We start from the raw sequence: 24,940 nt of genomic DNA on the forward strand, positions 1-24,940 counted from the left end.
ACATATGCTATGGACAAGAAGTGTAGGCGGGTCAACCATTACCTGTGTAGAATCTGACTGCCTGCAAACGTGCCAAGGATATCCTTGCAATCTCCCTTATTAAACGTTTGGGTTTGCCCCACTGGCAAAAGAGCCTATCAAGCTCAGTAACAATTAATCCCAGTCAGCTTTAACAGTTGATTAGGAAAATGCTGATGCCACCAAAACAAATTCTACACGGCACCTTTAATTCTGATTGCATGGAGTTGAAGCGTTAGGATTTGCAAATATGTGATCAGTTGGGTGGGAGTGATTTCAGGCTCCCAGATGATGTAATGAAACTAAGAATGTAAAGATGGATGAGGATGATTTAAATGTATCCTCTCTGTCATTGTGACTGTTGGCTGAGGAGGAAGCAGTCAGCGACATCAGGCCGATGAGCCACAAGCTGTTATGAGCGAGTTCAGAGAAACTTCTCTTGTCGACCAATAGCTTCAGTGCACTTTGTGGCTAACAGAATAGAAAAGTAATTTATCTTAATCCTCAGTTCTTTTTTGAAATCTGGCCAAAGTCTTTCTTATTTTATTTAGTAAGAGTTCCGCTCCATCACCTTGGTTCACATTTGTGTAAAATGTGCAATGTTATTAAGGCCTTGTTGTAGTGACAGTGTTTTTGCCCTCTTGACATGTTTAAGAAACACAGGTCTCCATTCATTAAATTTCAAAATTGCTTCACAGTCAAATAATGACTTTGACATGTTCCAACCCAGTCCAAGTGAGCTTCAGTCATGTAGAAGTATAAGTAAGTGTAACAATATCTAACATCTTGTAGTTATTTTTTTGTCCAAAGAATACTAATTTTAACATCACTCATTTATTTACATTTCAAAACCCCCTGTATATTTGCATGTATGATCGAGTCAGAAACTTGAAAATAATCCAGTCACGTGCCACAACTGACACACCTTACCGGCAGCTTGTCAGGCTACACCCACAAAGCTAGTACTTGTCCATGACGTTATCGCAGACTGATTGTGTACAGCCATAAGCACTGGCTTTCAATGGATGTAGCTGGACTTTGTTCCATGATTTAGGTGTAGTCCTGCTGCTCGTCTTTTCAGGAAATGAAGCCTGATCCACTTCAGACACTACCGCTGGAGATTTCATTTGGTAAGTTTATGCTTGTTTATACATCTGAGGATTTCACTCACTAAGGCAAAAGATCTGAGTAATGGACATTATTTACGGAGCCATATCCATATAGACAAAAGCTATGAAACCGCAATAAAGTTGTTTGAGGAAGTCATTTGGTTAAGACAAATTATAAACACAAACAAATAAGAAGGCAAAAAAAAGTAAAGATGACAGAAGAGTGATTAGGGAAACTAGGAATAATTTTTTTTTATTTGTATATCTTAGACATGATTAAAAAAAATGTCAGTATTTTCCCATAATGTCTATTTCGTCGTCACATTTTAAATTTTGTTTGTTGTCCTCCAACTTTTATTCAGACTTGGCCATTGGCAGCAGTGTTGTCTGTCATCTTCTAGGATCACAGTATCAGAATGGCTGTGTGGGTTAACCTTTTCTACATCAGCTTGTCACTGTGCATAACGAGAGGTCAGTATGTATGTTTCTGTAGAGAAAAGTATTTGAGTAACAACAATGAATTGCTTGAGGGGGTCTATATATAGAATCATGCAAGATAAACTGTTTTTTAAATGACCAATGCAAGGCTATCTTCAATTTAAAATTATCTCTATATATTTTTTGATTAATTTAGTTAATTTTTTTTTTTTTTACCTATGGGGTGAACAGATTTAAAATTTTTGCTTTCAAAACATTCAGCAGGTCAAATGTGCTACTATTAATGGTTATTAATCATTAATTGAAAATGTCCTTCAAGAACAAAGCCAAGGAAAACAAACAGTTCTTTCTCACTGAGAAGACAGGTTTTGTTTTTAATATGCTTAATCTTTAACTATACAACAGAAACAAAATAAACAATTCCCCCACTCGAGGGTTCGAAAACATTTAAGTTTCAGGTTGGTTCAGACAAAGAACAAAACAAGGTAACACAAAAAAAAAACAACCAAAATAAATTGAAATGTCAACTTTAACTGAGCATTTCCTTAATAGCTGCAGTTGCACCTGTGCAGTTGTAAGGAAACCAACAGCAGTTGGTTATCACATCATTGGCAACACCTTGTAAACATCAAGATTGCTTTTCTTGTTTTTAAAATCCAACGTTCAATTTTCAACAAAATTTACCATCCCGTTTTCTAACAGTAATGTCTATTTGTGTAATATGTATTTCTAGTCTTCCAATGGGAAAAGTTCATAATTTACTTATTTTGATCAATCAATCAATCAATCAATCAATCAATCAAACCAATTTTGCCTCAAGGGGCTTGTGTTTTGGATGCAATGTGTGTGTGTTCAACCACGCACAGCTGCTTGATTGCTCAGATTATCAAATACTGCTTATGCTTCATAGACCCTCAGACAAAATATTTTCTCTCATTCTTATGATTGTATTCCAATCTACCAGCGCCCTTTAAGTTGATTAAACCAGGAAACCACAGCTAATGAAACAGCGTAAATGCCCAAGTGATCAAAAAAAAGTTTGTCCAGTTACTTTCCAAATTTTGTTTCCTTGAACAAATACGCTGCTAAAAGTGCAGAACACTTTAATGTAGCAACTTTTTCGTGTGGCAAACTATCATTTACTATTGTGGGATATTGATTTGGTCAGTTCAGTTGCAGTGGGGTTTATTAATCAATTTCAGCTGCTTTGTTGTTAATGAAATAAACAAGCGGTGCATTAGCGGGGCAACAATGAGATAATTGGCCTCCAAAACAGAAATGGTTTTCCAGGTTAAGGCCACTGATAATTTTCCCCCTCCTCATCGGACTTTTTACTGCTATAGTTTTTCGTTTGGCTTCAACATCTCTATTGATTGTGTGCAGTACCAGCTACAGAGGTTGTGCAAGTAGTCCAACTCCTCCCTAATGGCACATCAATACATGTTGTTGTGAGAACGTTTGCTATTTTTGGTACACAAAGAGTAACTAATGGGTACCTAATGGGTACATTAATGGGAAAATTAAATTCATTGCAAGGGATTTTGAAAATGTTCTATCTTGCATGCCAGACTACTGTTAAATTGTTCACAATGAAAAAGAAAACCTTCAGAGACCATGTTTTTTTTTTTTTTTTTTTTTTTTAATGAATTGACTCCTTGTTGTGCCTAACCTGTTGACTCTTGACTTTTACTTTTAGTGGTATCACAGTTCCAGCTGCAGCCAGTGAATGTCACAGTGCTGAAAGGCTCCGATGCTCAAATGAATGCCACAGTACCGACAGGATGGCAGTCAATGACCTGGGCAGTTGATGACACTCCGGTCCTTGTCTTCAACCCCTCTGGTAACGGTACAGCCAGCTCAAATCGGTACTCTGCCTCGTTCTGCATCACGGACAACACTGAATGTGTTCAGTTCATCATTCAAAATGTCACAAGAAATGATAAGGTGGTCGAATGCAGTGTGCTTGGAATACAAGGGTCCCAGACGGCACGCCTTGATGTGCAAGGTAAGGCCAGAAACAACTTTTTTAAAAAACAAAACAAAACAAAACAAACAAAAAACAAAAACACAAAAACAAAACTGAGCTTCTATTTTTTGGTCAAGTGACACATTGAAACTGCTCTTTCACCATTGAGGATGGAAAGTTTAATTTATAAAGGATACTTATTAGCTTTGAAGTAAACACATTGCGCATTTCATTAAAAGGCAACAATCAGGAAACATAAAGGGGAAATTATATGTATGAACAAAATACAAATATGACACAAGGTGATTGAAAAAGAACATAAACAAAACAGATTGTGTATGAAGGTAAAAAGCTGTAAAGTCTTCAATGTTTTCTTGGCTCAGACGCCAAAGTCTGCAGCAATATATTGTATATTGTAAGTAAGTACAGTAAGTAAATAAGGTAGTAAGTAAGTATGGAAGGAAGTAATTGTGTTGGTGTTTCGGTATCTGATCATGTGGGTCAAAATCTTGTGTCAGATTCTCCTTTGTGTCTCTGTGTGTTCCTCAGAAAGTGGAACCGTCAATATCAGGGGAGGGGATGTGGCTGTAGAGCGAGGCCAGCAGGTGGAGTTCCAGTGTGATACATCTGCTTGGTATCCTGAGCCAGATGTTGGCTGGACACTCAATGGTGCAGCTGTGGACAGCATTACCTACAACACTACCAGCATTGCTGATGGGGATTTCTACAACTCCACCAGCGTCCTGAATTTCAATGCAATCAGCAATACCACTGTTGAGTGCCGGGCTACTGTGGCTGCACTGAACAACCCAATATCAAGCTCTGTCTTCCTGACAGTGGGTAAGAAGAATAAACATGGTACACTTAAACCTAATGTTTGCTCTGCATCGTCAAGGTAAATGAAGAAATGCTTCAAGCATGATGGCAAAAAAGTCTGGGACAAATTTCAGTCTAATTTTGAGTGGCAGACATGCAAGTATGGATGGACTGGTGCAGAGCGAGTAGATAGATTTTATGGGTGCCTTTGTGGTGCTGCCATCCACTATGTCTGCCCCTTTCTAGAAGTCAAGAGTAGGATATTCCCCTTCCACTGACTACTGAGAAAGCAGATGAAAGAGACTCTGGCAGCCTTTTCTAGGGAGTTTTGCTGATCTTGTATGTCTGGCTTATCCAGGAACATACATGGTGCTGCGAGATCAGCTTGCTACTGAATCCTTTTTAAAAGGAAGAAGTAAAGTAGTTTATGAGGTACTGTATCATGGGCATAAGTTGAGGCACAGACGCTAGCTGAAGCCTGCAACAAAAACTAAAGGAAACTCTGGGACTTGGATAAGGACAGGAAAGCCCAGCAGGGAAGTACGTCAGAGGAAGAAAGCAGAAGCGAATCAGGCCAGTAGTTGAATTGAATTGAATTGAATTGAATTTTATTTTCGTTTACATTCTAAATTAAAGCAATCTTGTGCAATCAACTACAAAAATTATATATTTATAATGCAAACAAACACAACAAACAACTACAACAACAACAAAAAACCTTCCAAAACAAATTTGCACAACCAGATACATTCATTTTTTTTTTTAAACAACTCTGTAAGCGAAAAAAGGGGGAGGCTGCAGCTGAAGCTTATTTTTGCCTACCCTATGTGGTCCTTCAGATTTCCTGGAATATTAATAATACCAAAACCAAAAGGAGAAAAAAAGAAGGAAAAAGAAAAAAGACAAAAGAAAACAAAAACACCAGACAAAATGTGCTTTACATTATATTCAGAATTGATTCACACTTTATTCATTCATTCTTATAATCATAAATTATTTTGCCCTTCAATACTTTTTTTTTTTTTTAAACTAACCAAAGATCTACACACTTTTAAATCATCACTAATTCCATTCCAGTATTTAACTCCCAAATAAGAAACACATCTGTATTTTACATTGGTTCTCACCTTACATAATTCAAAAACACTCAACCCTCTCAACATATATTTTTTTTCTCTCAATTTAAAAAAACTTAAAATGCTAATCGGTAGATTTCAATTTTTCACTCGAAACAATATTTCTAACATGCTCGACAAGGCAGCGGAAAACCCAGAGAACCTGCAAGCTCTACATACCTCACTAAACAAGGCTCTAAGTGCAGCTTATCAAGCTTCTCAATCAGGGTCACCTGTTGATCTATAAAAGACAGCCAGAGATGTGGACCTTGCCGAGTTCACTGCTCCCAAACATCGACACTGAGACTGCCGGACCTGTTTGCCAACCAGTCTGACGGACTTATCTGGGGTTCCCAGCCTTTGCTGAGCTTCTTACCACCCTCAAAGATCCACATTTTCAGTTTTTAAGAGTGTTGTTGTATGACATGAAGTTTTTATGTGTCCCTTTACTGCAACAGCTTCAGGTCCTGAACCTCCTGACTGGACGGTGCTTATAGCTGTGGTTGTGTCTATCGGTGGCCTCGCTCTGCTGGTTTTACTCATCGTTGGGATCATCTTCTGTTGCAGACGCAGGAAAGAGAAACGTAAGGCAATCAATTACAGTGAACATTTCAATGGTGCTGACAGATAGTTTGAAGATAAGTCTGGTTTCTCCCATTAACATGGAAGCAGAAACTGACTTTTGTACAAGTAATAGATTTCAGAATGTATCTGACTTTTTTCATACACTCAGAATGCACCCCTCAAAAGAAAAAAAAAAACAACAACTAATATTATACTAACCTTGATTTAATGGTGTCCTATTATCGTCCTCTGCAGAGTCCAACTACCAGAATGAGATGACGTAAGGAACAATTCATGTTTGGTTGAAATATCTCCCCGCTATTCATGCTTTGTGTGTACAGTAAGATTCTCTGCTGTGATTCTTTGTCATGCAGTCGGCGAGTCCGCACACAGAGTGAAATCAATGGCCAAACTGTAGCAGGACAGGAGCAGGGTCATGTGAACACGCAGTATTTGTCTGATAGTCACTCACGTAAGTTTTTATTTAAATCTCTGATCTCATTATCCATCATCCCCATCCGACAGCTGTCCGTGTGTGACATGACAGTCACTCCTGGTCTCCCTCCCTTCACCTGTTGTCTCTTCTGTTAGGTTGGTCTCAGAGTGAAATCGACTTCTCAAGCTCGAGCATACGTAAGGTATGGTCGTACTTTAAATATACGGACTAAAAATTTGAAAAATGAAGTTACAGAGTGTAGATATCTTCTCTATTTAATGAATTCTTCCAACTCTTAATCCAATTACAACATTTAAAACAAGATAAAGATGTGTTCCTACACAAGCCTGGTGATTTCAGGGTTTAATTTAAAACCTAGCAGTTGATTTCTTTTGTCGGTTAATCAAACTGTTAATTATGTAAAAATAAAACAATCAAAGTCAATAATTATTGATTATCAGGTAGTCTTTATATTTCAGGGAATTTATATCCCCCCCCCCTTTTTGACTGTGTAGTATAGGGACAGGCAAGTTCTTCAACATAATTTTAAATCAAACTTGCCTTGCCTAAAAGTGTCGTAAAATGATTCCCCCCCCCCGCCTTTGTTTATTCTTTTATTTATTTTTGTTTTGTTCTTATCTACAGATGCCAGCCAATTATTCGGCAAATCATGGCCGTCAGGAGATCAGTACTGTAACTGGCTCAAACTTCACCAAACACAGACATGCCACCATTGTCTAATGACAATCAAACCATCATCACAACAAGTGACACCAAGTCAGTTTTCCACAAAGATGAATTGTTTAAAAAGAACATTCACTGTAACGTATTGTCTCTCCGTACTTTAAAATGATGCAGAAACATCTAAGGGCCCGACTGACATGATGGCAGAGATTTTTTTTTATTGTGTGTACAGATTTATATCTGCATAATGTATGCTTTAAAGTCATATAAATTATTTTTTTTAAATTACAACAATTGAAATGCACCTCTACTGTTGTACAAAACTGTTGTAACTTGACTGACATTTACAACACACAAATTGTGTGTGTGTTGTTGTTTTTTTGGTTCTTCATCTATTTGTTTTGTTAATATAATTAATTAATTTGATTAATTAATTAAATGTAATGTAATGGCCATTTAAATGGATGGGGACCACCAATTTGAATATTTTTTTTACATACATGTAAGTTTTTTCAAGCACCGATTTATTCATACATGTGATGAAAGAACAAAATTGTCACAACACGTGACATTTCCACAGATCAAAAAGACAAAATAAAGCTTTATTATGTATTTTTAAGGTGGTTGAAATTAAATATTTACGACGTCGTATTTTTCATCTCTTACTGACTCCTTTCTAGATTTAATGACCATTATATGATTGAGCTTGTTTTTAAGGCATAAATAAATTAAAGCTGCAAGCATCGTTCAAGGGACTGAGCCTGCTGTGGCCCACTGACCCCTGCTGATCCCTGTAGACCCCTGTCAACCCCTGCCAAAACGAATCCCCTCGTTAAGCTTTCCAACTCATGACTGTATGAGTTGGAAGCCTCGATGAGACAAACGGTGGATTTATCTTTGCATTGCTGGAAAACAGTCACATCGATCTGGGTGGCTTTGTTTTTGTAAGCGCGCTGTAGAGCCTAGTGGGTTCATTCCTCATGTGAAATATTTCCCCAGTCTTGACCTGTGTGTCAAATTTAAAGGGTTTGCAGCAAGTTTAGTGGGTGAAATGTGTACTGGAAGAGGTCTCATTAATCATTTGTGTAAAACAAAAAGTGCAACTTGTGCACCTCCTGTTTATTTTTCAGTGAAGGTTATTGTGTGTGTTAGTTGTATGACTTGATCAGACAAAAAAGAAATTAAGTGATGACTGTTGGACCTTCCTAATCACGATGGCAGCCATTCATGTGTGAAGCCCACCTGAAACTAACCGAAATGATATTCAATAGTTTAGCATGAGGCTGAGTGGTAGAATGCAAAATATCAACATGTCCGAAATGTGAAAAATTGACTTAATTTAGTATGTTCTCTTTTTTGGGGTTAACACTCACTGAAATGACTGCCCTTTGATAGTTTTGCATGAGACATAGTCAGGGATTACTGTCTGAGTCGTGACAAGGAAGTATCCATGTTACAGCTAAATTGTCTTACCTGGGCTATAGTCACATCCTCTGGGTGAAGTAGGCTGAAAACAGCACTGACCCAAATAAATACTCACTGTGTGGTGTTTAAAATGGCAACTTGGAAGTATGTCTGAAAAAACTAAAAATGTCAACTAAATGGAAAAATTACCAATTGTATCACCACGAAGTCCTAAAATGTGAAAAGGATTTGATTTGAATATTGCATAGGTGATTGACGACATAAAACCTTGACTGCAATATTACTATTGCAATTGAACCCCTGTTGAAAGGCACACAAAAGGAGTGGAAGATCATGTCAAACCAGAGAAGGACACTTTGGGGAACAGCCATTTTATTATTCAAATTTGAACTTCGTGTTAGTTTTTCTTTATTCCAGTGTCACCATGGTGAACACTGATGTTAAAAATAAAAAGCGACATTTTTTTATTGATTCCTTAAAATGTGAAATCAAACAAAGACATTTCAGTTATAGAAACTAATTATAGAAACTGAAAGAATGACCTCACAGCATTTTGGATCAAACTTTTTTTCCTTTAGACTAAAGAAATGGAGAAACAGAAACAGCCAGGGTAGACAGAAACAAAACGGAACAAAAAAAAGTCTCTTAATTATTTTCCACTTTTTTTTTTTTTTTTTTTTTTTTTATATTTCCCATAGACATTATATGTTTGGTTTGAAGGGGCGACTCTGCTGGATTGTCTCACATTTTTCCCTGTAGAGGAGAATTACTGCAGTGCAGCAACATTAAATCTACTGAGGAGAGCGAGAGCCGTGACGGCTCTACCTAGTGCACTGAGAGTAGAGGGATCTATCTGGACACACTTGAGTTAGGGGAATTGTGAAGTGCAGACCATCAGTTTCTCCATCCCTGCCTATTCTAGCAATCTATCATTTACCACCCTGGCAAAAAAGCAGTGGTAAACTACACCTGAATACATAGCTGATGGATGTCCAGCCCTGTAAGTATACTCACAACATAGTTATTTTTTTCGCCATTACAGTACAGTATAGAGCAATAGTTTCCATATACTTTTCTTTTTTTTCATATTGCACCATTGGAGAATGGGACACAGAGAAAGATCAACAGAGACTCCATTTCCTAATTAAAACAAGATATGTGCAAACATGACTAAGGACTTTGTTAACCAAATCAAATTATTCCCTGTAATATCCACAAATAAAAGCGATTTCTCTTTATATATATATTTATATATATTTATAGTAATAAGAATAATAAATCTTCACATTGGATCGTTTCATAATGTGTCAAAATTCTCATCTAGGCTGTCCAGCCTTGATCATAATCATCATTGTCTTTTAATTGGTCAGTCCCCATGCATCCATAGGAAATAGATTTTTTTTCTTCAAAAAAGTAACAATGTGAAAGCAGCTGAAATGTTTAGACTGGTGTCAATTGCTTTCATTCTAAGATCACTCCCAAGTTTCATTCAGTGTTTCAGAAGAATAATCCATTAAAAAAAAAATGACTACAAATTGTCATTTTTCAAACCAGATTAAAAAACAAAACAAAACAAAAACCAAAAAACAATGCCCACTTTTTTTTTTTATGAAAACAGTGATGGTGGTAATAGATCATTTGGTAATCAAAGATTAATGATCATAGCTGACAACTAACAATTAAAAATCACTGATTAATTGATGAAGAATTAACAAGAGTTAAGAATAAATAACGCTCCCTCGTAACTCAATTAGTTTGGCAAAGCTCCAGCTGAAATTGCTTCCCATGAGTGAATTCTTTTCTTCAGTGAAATAAAACAAAACAAAACATACAAACAAGAGATCAAAGAAAGGTCTAAAACAAATAAATCAAGATTAGTAAAAGTGGCCCCACCCTTGTACTGGGGGAGGCGTATATACAGAATTGTGTAGTGAAAGTCAGTTTACTGCACTTGAGTGTTAAGTCCAGTGTTACAGTGAGTTCTAGTCCCGCCCTCAGTGCCCCTGCTGTTATACCAACGTATAGGACTTTGCGTAGGGGTTGCTGCTCTGTTTGAGCTGTCCTCGTGAGTCCAGGAGGGACTCCTGGGAGGTGCTGAGCTTGGCGGCCTGGGCCAGCTCTGAGCCCTCTCTGTGGGGGAGTGTGGCTGCAGAGCCAGGCTGCCATTGGGCCACTGGGTCCCTATTGGCCTGGGGGGCCTCTGCGGGTGTTGGAGGCGCCATGCGCGAGGGTCGCTTTAGTGAGCGGCTCTTCTGGGGCTCGAGACAGGCCTGACCCATGGCCGCCCGCTCCCCGCTAGCAGTCCCCCGGGACGTTCCTGAGCAGGACATGCCTCTGTTTAACAGGAAGTCCATGCGCAGGTATGGAGGAAGATGTACCAACTCACCTCCTGCAGGACGACAAACACGCAAACACAGAGACACAAGTTTAAAACCAGCACATGCAGGAAAACACCCTTTTACCTTTTAAACCTGAGCCTGGCAGAGCAAATGTTGTTTATTTATATTATTTGTTGCGATCACCAGTTGGTAACAACAGGTTTATGTGCACTATGTTTTCTCTGTTAAGTGTGTAAACAATAAATATTTATTTTTGGCACATTGGACAATTAAACATCACATCTATGATGCCTTTTCTCAATGTCAAATAATGTGCATTCTGTTTGACACTGTCAAAACATCCTAGTTGCTTTATACCTTCTCTGACTTTTCATTTACTGTGCCACTAGAAAACTCAGGTCCTCTGTGACCATGCTGAAGTCACGCTCTGGACACACTCTGCTAACTAATCTAAAGATCATCTTTTTTTTTTTTTTTAAATTATCATTATTGTTAGCCTCTCCAGTTAAGGTGTTGACGTGTCCTTGAGTGAGATACAGAACCCTGAATAGCAACAGCTGTGGGTCTGCCGACCTGTTGCCCGTTGAAAAGTGGCAGCACAGTTACCGTTCATATTAAATATGGAGCCGCTCATCTCAGCATATGCTATCTCATATACTATGACATAAAGCTTCATGGTTAAAACATTTTCAATTAATGACATATTAGACAAGAAAGTGATGTTTGGGTATTAGCAGGGCTGATGATAGATCGAGATTAGCATGTGCGTGAGCAAGGCGTGTCCTCACCTGGCCTGTGGGCCTTGGGCACAGCCATGTTCATGACCCTGCTAACATCCTGAGGCTTGGGTGGGGAAGCAGTGAAGCGGCAGATGCCCGACTCGGAGGGTGTGCTGGAGGTCAGGCTGTCAGTGTAGTCATTGGTGCCTGCGGTCATCTGCTCTGACGAAGTGTCCGAGATGAAGCACTCAGTGATGGTGAACTTGGCGTGCCGCAGCTGCTCCTCCATCTTGGCGTGCTCGTAGGCTCTGGCCAGCTCCTCGTAGGTGGAGGAGGCGCTCTCCGTCGACACCATACTACTCCGCGCTCTGTCTGCATGTGGCCCAGGGTTAGTAGAGGAGTTAGTGTCAAGAGTTAGACGCTGGGATGTGCGACTGTCGTTAAAGGTGGTTTTGTTGTTATGGATGGGTGATGTCACATGGAAGTAGCGACCAGAAGTAGCGGTCAAACACGTACCTGTGTCCTGAGATGGGCTGACGCTGTAGCTGTCGCTCTCCTTGTCCACGGAGCCTGCGACTCTGGGTGTAGGCAACCTCCAGTCCGTGCTGAGGGTGTGGGAGGAGACTGGGGGGTGTGGGCGGTTTAGAGTCCACTGGCTGGCATAGCGATTGCGAGCAGCCGGGCCAGCTTTGGCTGTGCGGCGGGCAGTAGGGTCTGAGAATAAGAAGGAGAAGGAGGAGCGTGTCACGACTGAGCTCAGTGGATTCATTCTGGAAAATCAGTGAATAGAAAACAATCTGTGATAATGCACTTCATGGAAATACCTGCGTAACCTTAAATGAATGGACATATATTTGGAGGTTTGAATCAAATGTAAACAGCAATATGTAAGGAGTGAATGCCATCCACTCTCATCCAATGTCTAATGTTTCATGTATGACATCCATGTCAGTTTCATTCAGCTCAAATAGCATCGAGCTGTCCCAATGCGGAGCCACTAATGAGCAGGTAGGGGAGTGGGGAAGCCTCTTCAAGCACGACTGGTGAGGTATTAAAACAACAACTCACCAGTAGGGTAAAATGAACTTGTCTTACAACAGTCTAAACCCAGCTCAAATTCCCTTGGTGAATTTTGCTTCACAATGACAGGAGGAGCTGACGTCAAACTGTACAGCTCAAACTAGCAGTTTTTGGACTAAGTAAGCCCTTTGTTTATTGTTGGGAGTAGACCACCAACATTTTTTATTAAATCTGGAAATGGCCATAATGACGCACAAAAGATTCCTCAAAGTACCTGTGAGGACAAGATCCCAAAGAACATGTGTCATGTGTGTCATGTAGAAATATTGGTATGTGGATTGCCTTGAAGTAGATGCAATTTTAAAAGCACAGACATACTCTTAGAAAAGCATAAATGATAAAGTGAAAAAAAAGCGTCCGTACTGGACTTACTGGTTCCTGGCCTGGCATCAGACACATCTACCAGTGGACCAGTGGCTTGGGAAAGGGATTGGTAGTGGACCGTGTGGGTAACTGTGGATGACTTCTGTTTCTGGGTTTCCCCAAAGTCGTTATCAGTCAGCAACACAGTGGACCTGTCATCTAGGGCACAGCAGTAAAAAGAATAAATGAGCACTCGAACGAAGCAGGTGAATTGCTGAAGATGCATCAATTTGGGGAAAAAAAATAATCGCCGTCTCCTTTGTGAGAGAGCATTTGCAGAGAGCTTACCGACAGTCTCCATCGTGTCCCTCTCCTCAATCAGGAGCTGGGCTCTGGGGATATCGATGTGCATGCGGAGCGTCTGCTGCTGTTTGTTGATTGGCTCGGCCGGACGTGTGTTTTTACTGCAGGATGGAAGGGGATGCAAACAACAAAGACCTTATGTATCATGTCATTTCTCACAACTAATTCAACTCATTTTGTCCAAATTCTCACCTCATCAACATCTCAGCCAAACTTTTTGCATCTACAAAAGGAGAGGATACACATATTTAAATTGCTTGGGGAAAAATGGAGGCTTAAACGTGTTGCGCTGCAGAGCCCGTCGGCTCACCTCGAAGTCTCTTGAGCCTTTGCTCCCTTCTTCTCCGTCTCAGCACCAACAGCCCGATGAAGATCACGACGATGCCCACCAGCACGCAGGAGATTGTGACCATCATCTTCATGCCTTCACCACCGCCAGAGTTGTCCTTGCCCACATTGGGAGCCTTCACCAACGGCGCAATAGTGCCTGGATGCAAGGGATGACACGTGTCAGTAGCTCAAGCAAAAAAATGACACCACTCGCGCAAAGAGGGCAGTCGTTAGCATTAAGGAAAAGAGCGTGTGATCTCAAATGAGCTCATTCATCAAATTTACGGCGATGTCTTCCTTTATGCACTCGGCCTCGCTGGAATCGCTTTTCTGATTTACTGCCCAGAAGCAGCTCTGTAATTGCGTTCATAGCGGAGGAACGAGACTATCAAGACTGACTGTGTTATTTGGTGTAACGGCATTAACTCACTGCCATCGTAGCTGAGAGTCGCAAACTTGATCCTTTTCTCGGCGTAGCCGGCGCTGTTGTAGATCTTCATCTGCAGCTCGTACCAGGTGGCCTCTTGCAGGTCGTACAGGATGTAGCTCTTTGTGAGGGAGGTGCGCTGCGCCGTGGTCCAGGCGGGGGAGTCTACGGGCCGATACTCCAGGGTGAAGGAAGTGATGGGGCAGCCGCCATTGTTCCAGCCGTTCAGGTTGAGCTTGACCCTGGTGGCGTTGATGCTGGTGAAGAGTTCCTGCTCTTTGGAGTATTGAGGTTCTGCAGAGAGACGGGTTCAACGTTGACATATCTATGACATCATTTATAAAATGACGAGAGACGCAGGTTATGGTAACCAACCTCAAACCCTTAGAACGTGAATTTCATTGTAATGTGTGAGACAAAGAGAGGCTTTTTTGTTTAATGTAAATACAAACGCAATCGTAGAAAACCTTGACATTGCACTGATTGCACAAATTATTACAGCTGACATTTTTTGGGAAAATATTTGAAAAACTTGAAAAGTATAAAAATGTTTTGGTCATTTCTGGTTTAAATATAAAAGCTTCATTCGACTGGAGGGTGAGAAATACGATTACAGTCTCTGGATTTAATCTTTAAAAAATAATAAAAAAATTGTTGTTTAATCTTTTGAGTATATGTAAGCATATGCATCTCCCTGTGCCGTTTCAGGCATTGCTCACATAATCCACAAAATTAAACTTTAAGTTCATTTTATTACAGTTAACATAGGAGTGTGCAAATGAATACATTATTTGTTTATTACTTCATTTATTTAAATGTCGTTTATATTCCATTTATACTTGGTGTATCTTGTCCGATGACCAAATGAGCATTACTACAATGACAAATAACAAATATAGTTACCAATAGTACTGTATCACTATCCAATATACACATAAAGATCAGGAATTGTGTTGCTGTTTGTACCTTTCCCATGGGTCTTTGCCTCGATGATCTCGCTGATTCTTCCTGGGCCCACAGCATTCTGGGCCGTCAGAGTAAACTTGTACCAGGTACCACATTTGAGGTTCTCCAGCCGATAGGAGCGCTCACTGGGACTGATGGCAAAGTTTCCCCACTGCTCGCTGTTGTCCTCCGAGTACTGCAGGATGTATCCTGGAGAGGAAGAAACGGGAAGCTGAGTGTGAATGCGGAGCCTCCGTGCAGTTGTCGGAACAGAGCAGAACAGCCAGGAAGCAACTGGAACCTCTTATGGAGCTGCCTCCGTTGTCTCCAGGAATCCAGGAGAGAGTTATTGAGGTGGTGGTGGTCTTTGTCACCGTGAGGCGCGGCTGGTCAGGTGGAACTGATGGACAGAATACAGACAAAATAAAACACAATCTGATTAGATTGTTTATCAATGTTAGCTTTGACTTCATCTCAAGTATCCAAACAAGAATGAAAAACAAAAAATAAACAAAAAATAAAACAAAACAAAACGTCCCAAATACTGTTTGGGTGCTGAGTAGATATTATTTTTCAACCATTCTACTGTCAATTGGCAGGAGCTGTGTTTTTAACAGCAGGGGGTGCTAGAGGACAGAGCACCTTCCGCTAAATTAAATGTTTACGCTGTAGAGTCTCAGCTAGGGGTCACTATTGTACCGAAAAACTTCAACCGTTATTTATTATTCTCACTGTGCAGAGATGCTAACATTAGCTTGAGTTGATTCACTGATAACTTCCAGGCGAACTTCCAGACACTGATGAGTTTTTATCTCATTTTATTTTATTTAAACAACATTATATCAACAGCTGAAGGAAGTCAGCCAGCCCCTCGAAATCTGATAAATCTGTAACATGTCAGACAACAACCTCTGTCTTACACTATTTCACTACTCTATTTTTTTTTTTATTACAATCATCTGCCATGGATGTTCACGCACATAAGCATGTCTCACAGGCTTAAGTATGATTTCACACTGTAACTCATTGCCAGGTGGACAACTTCACTGTTAAACCTCCAAACATATTTACAATTCTCTCTCTCCCTCTGTCTCTCTTTGCTGTACCATTTGATGATTTAAAAGCACATTGACATTAACTCATTGACTTAACATTACACTCTATTTACTTTTGTGAGCATTACAGACAGACGGACAAACACACAAGAGAGAAAACAATGAATGCATTGGTGAATATAATGGATATGGTGTATATGTCTGTTCAATACTATTGTTTCTGTAAACAGATCAACATGAATGCATCCATGCAACATATGTACTGTCTAGAAGCCTGAACAATATGGCTGTACGTTTTGTTTGTTTGCTTTACCTTGAACCTGCAGGTTAAGGACAATCTTTTCGGAACCAAAGCTATTGCTGGCCACACAAGTGTAATTCCCAGAATCCTCAGCTTTCACTGTGCGGATTACAAGGCTGCCATTACCATGGACACTGCGACGACTATCGATCACAACTGGCGCAGGGCTTCCATTGCTAAAACAAACGTTCACAAAGATAAGCAGAAAGAAATTAGACAACATGCCCAGCGATCATGTATTGTATCGTATACGCTGTGTATACACGCAAGTGTTGGTTGCAGGGCCCACTGTGTGTCAAAGCCTGTGTTACTCACAGCTCCTTCAGCCACTTAATAGCTGGGGATGGATCCCCCACTGCTTTACAAGGCAGTACGATATCCCTCATCCACGGAGTGGTCACTGTGCGGTTGAAGGTGAGAACTCGAGCCGGAGCTGCAAAAATAACATAGATTTCATTCAGTAATCTGCTTCACAGCAGGGACTGAGGCACAAATCATACCCTCAATATTGGGAACCGTGCACCATGTTTGTAAATCTGTGCAACCTTCATGAAATTCACATTTGAAACACTGGCAACATTACTTTTGTGATGGCTCACAAAAGCTGGTTCTGCTGCTTAGGATTGGTACATTTTCATTTGTAATAATTTATGTAGAGGTGTGTTCGATTTCTGCAACCAGTTGCAATAATATTGCACCACGGCGGACAGTCTGACTAGTGGAAAAAGAGGACGTGAAACAAAAATGGTTTGTTATGAAATCCTGTGAAAACAGTCAAGGAGCTGAACACTTTGTAGGCCACCCATTATTTTGAAAGACTATAGTTAAAAGATGAGATATGTTAGAATTTTAATTTACCAATAATTTATAACAAGCTTTTGCAGTTAATTACCTTCAAGACAAAAGCGAGGCTCTCTGACAAGCAGGTAAAGTTAAAGTTAAAGATAAAGTTAAAGATTAAGTTAAAAGTACACTGTGCTGCATAGAGTCTACAAAGCACCTGAACCTACAAGCACAAAAAGTCCAGTAAAGAGTCCTCTTATTTTGTGCATTATAATTGTTACAAGGGCAAAATCTATATGTAACATATTTATATCTCATATTGAATCTAACAATCTTTTCAATACAAGACATGCAGATCATGTATATAAACTGTATCAAAGGTGAGAGCTCCCGTACCCTCAGCCATTGGCTTGACGGTGATGATTTCACTGCCATTTCCACGGCCCGCTGCAGTGACGGCCACCACCCAGATGCTGTACTGACGGTTCCTGCTCAGGTTGGGGATGCGGTAGAAAAACACATCCGGGGCCGCTTCAAACTCGCTGCTCACCTGAGGGAGAAAGACTTTCTTTCAACTTCGGAACCAAAGGCATTACTTCAAGGAGCCGTACACAAATTTTCCCCACTAGAGAGCACCGCTGAGCACAGCATGTAAGCCAAAACAAAGAGGCTTGAAGTTTGCACTCAGACATTCACATGCACTAACGCGCATGCCAGTCCAGCTTTGTAAACAAGAGGTTAGAAGGAACTCAACGTCAACAGACAGTGAGGGCGTGTGATGTGACGCTCTAACCCCCTCCATAAAATAACACCACTACAGCATCATGTACTCATTATTTGGAACCTAATGTCTGACAGTTATGAAAATTGGGTACCACCCCTCTGAAGTGTGTCTTGTAAATACAGTAAATTAGTGCATGTTGGTTTAAAGATCTTCATTCCTGACACTGATGATGGCATTAGCAGATTCTGTGAGCAGCTTTTAGACACATAATGCGGATGAGGACCGTTTCATTACTTCTTTTAATGCCCAAAAGATCAATTAGCGCCAAAGCCAATTCTAACCTAACCAGGGAGTTTTGGTCATGCTGGATTTAGTCTGTACGGGATAATAATCATACACTGCTAGACAATCATGTCAACATAATGCACATTGTTTTTTGACGCTGTTTTTAAAAGTGTTACCGTGGGATGCGGGTTGGAGCAGAAAACGGTGTACTTCCTAATGATCCCGTTGACTTTTAGAGGAGGGAGCCAGGACACAAACACCACCGAGTTGGATGCAGCTGCTGCCTTGACACCTGCAGGAGGTCCTGGAACTGTAAGGAAATGAATTTGCAAGGTTATTTCCTACATTTAAACAATATTTATTTTTGATTTTTGTGTTCTTTTACACTATTTGTGAGACAGTCAAATTCTTAGATTCATATAACCATTATCATTATTTTTTAATAATTCAAATATTATTCAATTTAATGATTTTTTTCACTAGCATATTTAAATAAAATACACCACTTTTTTCTCAACAATGAACCCAACTCCTAGTTACACAATGAGACAAAATCTCCATACCATCTTCCTTGGTGCGTGTGTAGATCTGTTCACTGCGAACACCATCTCCTGCTCTGGTGAAGGCCAACACTTGGATGCTGTAGTTGGTGTACTTCTCCAGTCCATCCAGCTCAAAAGACGGCTTGGATGTTGTCACATTTCTGATCTCACCGAGCTCTGGTGGATGAACAGCCAGAACAGAGGAGACGTTCAGGGAGGTTTTAAGAGCTGAATTCCGTAGTAAAGCCACATGCATGCGCATCCTCACACAGCGACACACAGAGAAAACTACATTCCATAACGGAATTTGAGCACTTTTTCTGTTTTCTTGTAAGAATTTAACTGAATTGACTTTTTACTTGCACATAATATAAAACTATTACCATTATGGTGTTATGCCTATGAATTTAATCACTATGTTTAAGTGTCTATGTACAATATAAACCAGAGCATTGTTAGCACCAGCTAACAACATCTAAACTAACTTTATAGGCGGAGCGACAGGCTGTTACTATGCAAATTAATCCCGGCTGTCAAGTCCAATGTTCTGTCGACAGGCCAACGCGATGTGACAGTGCAGGGGTCAAAGGTAATTGTGCTGTCACAACCAATCCCTCTGACACAAACAGACCATGTGACAGAGAAAGGGTTGCAGACTCTTGGATGCACATACACATCACCTACAGTGTGCAAAGAACATCATTTGTGTGAGCATATGGAGGGCTTAAAAAAAACCTTGAATGATTTCCAGACCTTTTCTCAGTAAAAGTGAAACCAAACTATTTTTTAGCTTTCATTGCAATCCTGACATTTCATTAAAATGTAACTACATTTTCTGTTTTTTTCTTTTTTTCTTCCCCAGTTAAGAATATTCACACTAAATTATTTTTTCACTTAGTTGGTGTGATCTGCTTGTTTGTAGCGGGGCTTTGAGGGTCTAGACATTTCAATCCTCTCTGTATGTCCTGTACATGCTGAGGGCATTGGCAATATAGCAGACTTTGATTTTAATAGATGAATGTATGGTGTCCATTCAAGATAGTCAGCATGGTTTAAGACATTTAATGGGATAAGAATAAGCAACAATTAAACCTTTTTTCACAGAAATGGAAAGGCTCTTACTCCTCTTCTACCCAATGTCCAGATAGCTAAAAGGTTAAGAGGGACATCTAATTTGTAAAAGAAAAAACTAAGTACCTCCATCAGGTAGGTTTGCCCAGTAGATGACCCTAAAGCCCAGCAGGTTGCCATTCAGTGCATCCTTGGGTGGGGTCAGCCAGGACAGAGAGATGACCTCTGGAGAAGTGGCAGTGGCTTGGACGTTCTCAGGAGGCCGGCTGGGGACTGAGGAGGAAAAGTGAATTTAACTCAAGCAGGTAGTAGCACCCCTAGAGGCCACTAGGTTGTGATATATACTCATAAAATACCTCCAGAAGTGAAATACACTTGTGAAAATGCAAAGTCACAGTGTGGCGTTGACAGATTTGCACTCATGTACAGTTAAAGTTGTCAACCGAGAGAACCAGTAATTATAATATAATATAATTGTAATATAACATGCTATACTTTCAGCACAGAAGACCTTTCTCCTCTTCTTCTGTGAGAAAGTAATTTTTTATGTCAAAATATTGGTATTCACTTCCTGCTGCAGAACAATCTGTGCATAATACCTACAAACATTTCAGAGCTAATTTTCCAGACGTTATTGTGTGAAGTGATGATCGCCTCACCATCTTCCAGTGTGGTGGAGGCCACCTCAGTGGAAGAGGGCCCCGTGCCCGCGCTGTTGCTGGCCTGCACCACCACTCCATACTGGGTGAACTTCTTCAGGTTGTCCAGCACCAGGTTCTCTGCGTTATCTCCGGTGGTCTCCACGCTAATCACACTGAACTGGTAGTTTCCACCCGAGCTGTACTCTCTGTACCCCACCTGATAGCCCCTAATGGCTCCGTTCTGGAGGTGCTTTTTGGGTGCCTGAGAAAGAGACAAAGAGTCTTTTGAAAACAACAGTGATGTTGAATAACATCTAACTTGGGGTCGGCCTACAATTCCAAAGTTTCCAATCCTAGATCTATGGTAGAGGCTTTCATTTTAAGCATCTGAATCTGATGGATGGGCAGCATAGCTTAGATAAGCAGTGGCTTAAACAGTTAATCAAAAAAAACAAAACACAAACAAACAAACACAGATTTAGACCTGTGTTGCAAGGCAAAAAACAACTCTGCCATCCTTATCTATATTTACAAGCAATAATATATATACACATTTATCATTATTTGCATATAAAATGAATAGATATGTTTGTTCAGCAGTGGTTTAATTTACCCGCCAAGTGACTCGAATGCTCTGCGAGGAGAGGGCTTCAAGCTGTACTTCCTGAGGTGGCCCATCAGGAGCTGCAATCAGATTACACACACGTCCAAAATGTTAGTATGTTGTAAAAAGTAAAGCCTTGCACACTCTGGGCAGAACAGGGAGATTAAAAGGCAGAGGGTTCATTTGAAGAGGAAGTAGCAGGGTGAGACTATTGACAGTATGAAATACTGCCACCGAGACCACAATTTTTGTAAGTGCATGTTCAGCTTGTGTTCAATAATGTAAGAGTCAGTGAAGTTGATGACGATGGGTCGCTAATGAATTGACTTGGTCAGCTCTTTTGCTTCTTCCCAGTTACCACTGACACTCATTTCTTAGGGTGGCTTTTCTTTCTGTCTTTATGACTCAAGTCGGGTTCAGTGTTTACACCTTTGTGGACATGTGATGAACATTTTTCGACTCTTACCCGCTTCATCAGTTGTGATGGTGAGCTCATTGCTGGCCTCGCTCTTGCCGATCAGGTTCTTAGCAAACATGCGGATGTTGTAGGTGGAGGAGGGGTGCAAGTCGATGATGGTGGCCTGGTTGAGCTGAGGTGAGACATCTTTGGTTTTCTGAGCGGTATCCCAAGAGGCTGCAGAGGGCAGAGGATGAGGTTTATCGAGGTTGCAAGAGTCAGCAGGGAGGTCGAAGGGAGCTAAGTGCATTAAGACACACTACTGTAGATTACTGGACTGCACAAAGTCAAGGCAGGCAACATCGTTCCTCAAGCGGGACACGGACACCTCGAGCAAACAAGACCACGACTGTGATCTACTCGATGCAAATGTCTTGTCTGGTACCTGACTTGTTCTTGCTCTCAATATCAAAGCCCGTTATTGGACTGTTGCCATCAAAGCCCATCGTCCAACGCAGTGCAATCGTTCGGTCCTTCACTTCTCGGATTTCCACCTCTGGCGGGTCGGGGGGCTCTGCGATGCACAGGGTTAGTCAGAACATTTGAATTCTGTCTTGAATTTTGAGAACACCTAATACAAGTAGGTACCTTGGACGGTGAGCTGAATGATTCCTCTGTCTTCACCGAAAGAGTTGATGGCATGGCAGGAAAAGAAGCCCGAGTCCTCTCTCACTGTAGGCATGATCTGATAGATGCATAACAGTGTTATATATTATGATGATGATTATAATTACTGATATGAAAAATTGTTCTCAAGTAAATATTCCTGATAATTCATGACCCCAACTACCACTACAACATCTGTGATAGTAAGCAGAGAAAAGAAGGGGCTGTACCTGGAGGGTGGAGATGACTTCATCACCGACCTCCTTGACCGAAACCACGTAGCGGCTGGTCTCCGGGTTGATGATGCGCTCTTCCTTCTCCCAGCGCACCATGATGGGTTTCTCACCGTGGGCCGTGCAGCTCATCTTCTTCTCTTCGCCCTGCGTGGCCAGCGTGGTGTTGGGGTAGGACGTTATCATGGCCGGAACTGTGGAGGAAACGAGTCGGAGGAGGAGAGAGAAAGAGTTTTTTTGTTGTTGTTTTTTTACATGTTTGCGGACTGGCGATCTTAAATGAAGCTACGCTGCACATAATTAGACTGACGAGTTGGGCTGTATTCATCTTCATTCTGAGAGTCGCTGATTAAGGTCTATATCAATGTCAAACAGTAACGTGGAAATTATTAGAAGAATCATTATTGCTCACTTTGTGATGTGTCATGAAATTGTTGCTGTGGATGGACTGAGATTGTTCTATTGTACATTGCTTTACTGCATGGCTTGGTGAAACAGAGGGCATTCACATTTGCCAAGCAAAAGAACAAATACACAGACAACATTTGAACAATTTATTCGTACCAAATTTTGATATGCGGGATGTCAGATTTGTTCGATTAATAGAAATTGAACCGCGTGTTGACATTCTATCAGAAAACGTACTGTGTTTTTTTTTTTCATGTTGTGTGGATGACAACGATACGCAGCCTCAGTGGTTTTCTGGTCTCTGAGGGTCTTAAATGGTACAGTGAGGCTCTCACAAAACTGTGAAGACACAACACTGAACTCCCACTAACGACATGCATGCCTCATTAAACCCACAGCAGACTGTATAACAACCCTCTACTCTCCATTACTTACACACACACACACACACACACACACACACACACACACACACACACACACACACACACACACACACACACACACACGCAGGCATTCACAGCCATTTACACAAACACACTAAGCGTGACCTCAGTGATGTGATGCAAAGTGTCAGGCAAGGGGTTGAAAACATTTAAGCCTCATCTCATATTCACTAAGCAGCCATTTGGCACTTGACTGCAGGGAGGAAAAAAAAAATGCTGATTTATTTTGCATGAAAAGTATGAATTTTTTGTGCAATGCTTTTGGAAAAGCGAAGGCAAAAAAAAAAACCTGGCAGCTTTGCTGAAATGTTAAGATGTTTAGTGCACAGCCACTGTCACTATGTAACGCTAGAAGCGCCGACGGTGCTATTGACAGTCCTGGCAGAGCCGGAGACAAGATGCTAAGAGACGGGATCAGGGTCAAATTTAGAATGCTTTTATTAATGTTGTAGGTCGATTATTACTGTGGTTTTTCAGAAAAAAAAAGCTAAACGTCAAATGGAGGAATAGAAAAAGACACCAAAACTCCAACACACGGTGAAAGCACGAAGGATCCTAAAAGATGAATCTCATGCAGTTTGTTCAGTTTTTTCTATGCAGTAAGTCATGTCTAAGTATATGCATGTGTGTTTAGATGTGTGCACGCCGGCCAGCTGAGCCAGCCCTGGGGCACACTCTGTGCTCGGCTAATTGTCGTGCTGATGTATTTCTGCAATATCAGAATTCTGCTAACCGAGCTGTGCTATGGGGTGAAGAAACAAAAGGAAGAAAAAACCCAAACAAAAACAAACGGCGCCTCGGCTCCTTGGACGTGAGCTTTGCTCGCCATCGAGTTCTGCTTTATTCACAATTTTGAAATAATAAAAAAGGTATTTCAGCAGTCAGCCTCAGCACTTCACCTCCCTTAATGCTCTCCTTGTTTCATGCACAATGACCACCAGCTGCTAAATGACACCCAGGCATGTTTAAATCACAGACTTGGCTTATATTTTTATACTAAGTGTTCACTGCAGCACCGTGGGCCTTTGACAAACGCAATTTTAATCTTCTGCGTGTCTCAAGCATACTGCAAGATTGACAATAAAGCTATTTTTTTTATAGGTTAAAATAAATGGTGCCGTTTGCAACGCAATGCCGATGAACGCACAAAGACGAGGTGAAGAGCGGGACGTTGAATGAAAGACGCCTCTCGGTACAACGTGAGGTGAGTCCCGTTCCTCTGCAGCAACCCAGAGGGCAGTGATGATACGCAAAAGCCTGAAGCGGATTGTGGGAATAGGGCAGCTGCTGATAGGCTACTCCCAAGAGACAAAGCCCACCCCCCCCCCGCCCTCCCTCCTTCCCCATCTCCCAGGCTCCCTTTCACCTGGTCAGGTTACCATGCCAACCAGCATTGGACAGTCTCTCCTTTTTCCCCCCTATCCTCTCCACCTAGCACCCCTCCCCTTCTCTCCCCTTCACTTCCCCCCTCCTCCCCCACAACCCCCAATTCACCCCCACCACCCCCACCCCCACCGCAGCCCACAGACCCCACCCCTGCTGCTCTACTCTTAGAAAAAGGGCCGATCTCGTGGCTGCAAATAGAACACGGGCCTGCCGTTGATTTTCACAGGAGTGTGATTATGATTACGCACATTGTGAGCAGGCGGTGTGGATACTGTCGATGTCGGGCCAAAAGGACATGGAAACAAAACGTGTTTCTAATGT

At 41.1% G+C, this 24,940-nt stretch overlaps 2 protein-coding genes across 3 annotated transcripts in view; one reads left to right on the forward strand and one right to left on the reverse strand.

Annotated features, from left to right (window-relative positions):
• Positions 1-986: 986 nt before the first annotated feature.
• On the forward strand, positions 987-7,793 carry igsf5a (immunoglobulin superfamily, member 5a). The gene is made up of 9 exons (XM_076019918.1): positions 987-1,148; positions 1,490-1,598; positions 3,262-3,570; positions 4,081-4,371; positions 5,921-6,046; positions 6,282-6,306; positions 6,401-6,498; positions 6,618-6,664; positions 7,108-7,793. The coding sequence occupies exons 2-9, from the start codon at positions 1,544-1,546 to the stop codon at positions 7,201-7,203; spliced, it is 1,047 nt and encodes a 348-aa protein (XP_075876033.1). The 5' UTR covers positions 987-1,148; positions 1,490-1,543; the 3' UTR covers positions 7,204-7,793.
• A 1,098-nt stretch (positions 7,794-8,891) lies between these two features.
• dscama (Down syndrome cell adhesion molecule a) overlaps positions 8,892-24,940 on the reverse strand; it is a 70,422-nt gene continuing 54,373 nt past the window's right edge. The window contains exons 12-33 of one of the 2 annotated variants that reach the window (XM_076019913.1): positions 22,377-22,573; positions 22,129-22,225; positions 21,926-22,054; positions 21,550-21,717; positions 21,093-21,163; positions 20,498-20,741; positions 19,965-20,111; positions 18,789-18,944; positions 18,402-18,535; positions 17,613-17,766; positions 16,749-16,866; positions 16,446-16,609; positions 15,379-15,477; positions 15,099-15,287; positions 14,136-14,426; positions 13,686-13,862; positions 13,568-13,598; positions 13,361-13,476; positions 13,082-13,231; positions 12,146-12,343; positions 11,699-12,001; positions 8,892-10,960 (exon numbers count right to left, since the gene is read on the reverse strand). In XM_076019913.1, the coding sequence (XP_075876028.1) occupies positions 10,581-10,960; positions 11,699-12,001; positions 12,146-12,343; positions 13,082-13,231; positions 13,361-13,476; positions 13,568-13,598; positions 13,686-13,862; positions 14,136-14,426; positions 15,099-15,287; positions 15,379-15,477; positions 16,446-16,609; positions 16,749-16,866; positions 17,613-17,766; positions 18,402-18,535; positions 18,789-18,944; positions 19,965-20,111; positions 20,498-20,741; positions 21,093-21,163; positions 21,550-21,717; positions 21,926-22,054; positions 22,129-22,225; positions 22,377-22,573 (3,713 nt within the window). In that variant the 3' untranslated portion in view covers positions 8,892-10,580. Of the gene's footprint in view, positions 10,961-11,698; positions 12,002-12,145; positions 12,344-13,072; positions 13,232-13,360; positions 13,477-13,567; positions 13,599-13,685; positions 13,863-14,135; positions 14,427-15,098; positions 15,288-15,378; positions 15,478-16,445; positions 16,610-16,748; positions 16,867-17,612; positions 17,767-18,401; positions 18,536-18,788; positions 18,945-19,964; positions 20,112-20,497; positions 20,742-21,092; positions 21,164-21,549; positions 21,718-21,925; positions 22,055-22,128; positions 22,226-22,376; positions 22,574-24,940 lie in introns of both variants that reach the window. The other variant, XM_076019912.1, reaches the window with a different exon arrangement.

The sequence above is a fragment of the Nelusetta ayraudi genome, unplaced genomic scaffold (assembly GCF_046127955.1).
Source record: "Nelusetta ayraudi isolate G7.1 ecotype Tasmania unplaced genomic scaffold, CSIRO-AGI_Nayr_v1 ptg000011l, whole genome shotgun sequence".
Taxonomy (NCBI): Eukaryota; Metazoa; Chordata; class Actinopteri; order Tetraodontiformes; family Monacanthidae; genus Nelusetta; species Nelusetta ayraudi.

What these genes read in the sequence shown, in the direction of transcription:
- igsf5a (XM_076019918.1), top strand. Translation starts at nt 1,544, where the DNA reads ATGGCTGTGTGGGTTAACCTTTTCTACATCAGCTTGTCACTGTGCATA. An exon ending in GTCACTGTGCATAACGAGAG is followed by an intron (nt 1,599 to 3,261) that starts GTCAGTATGTAT and finishes TTTTACTTTTAG; the next exon opens with TGGTATCACAGTTCCAGCTG. An exon ending in TTTGTCTGATAGTCACTCAC is followed by an intron (nt 6,499 to 6,617) that starts GTAAGTTTTTAT and finishes CTCTTCTGTTAG; the next exon opens with GTTGGTCTCAGAGTGAAATC.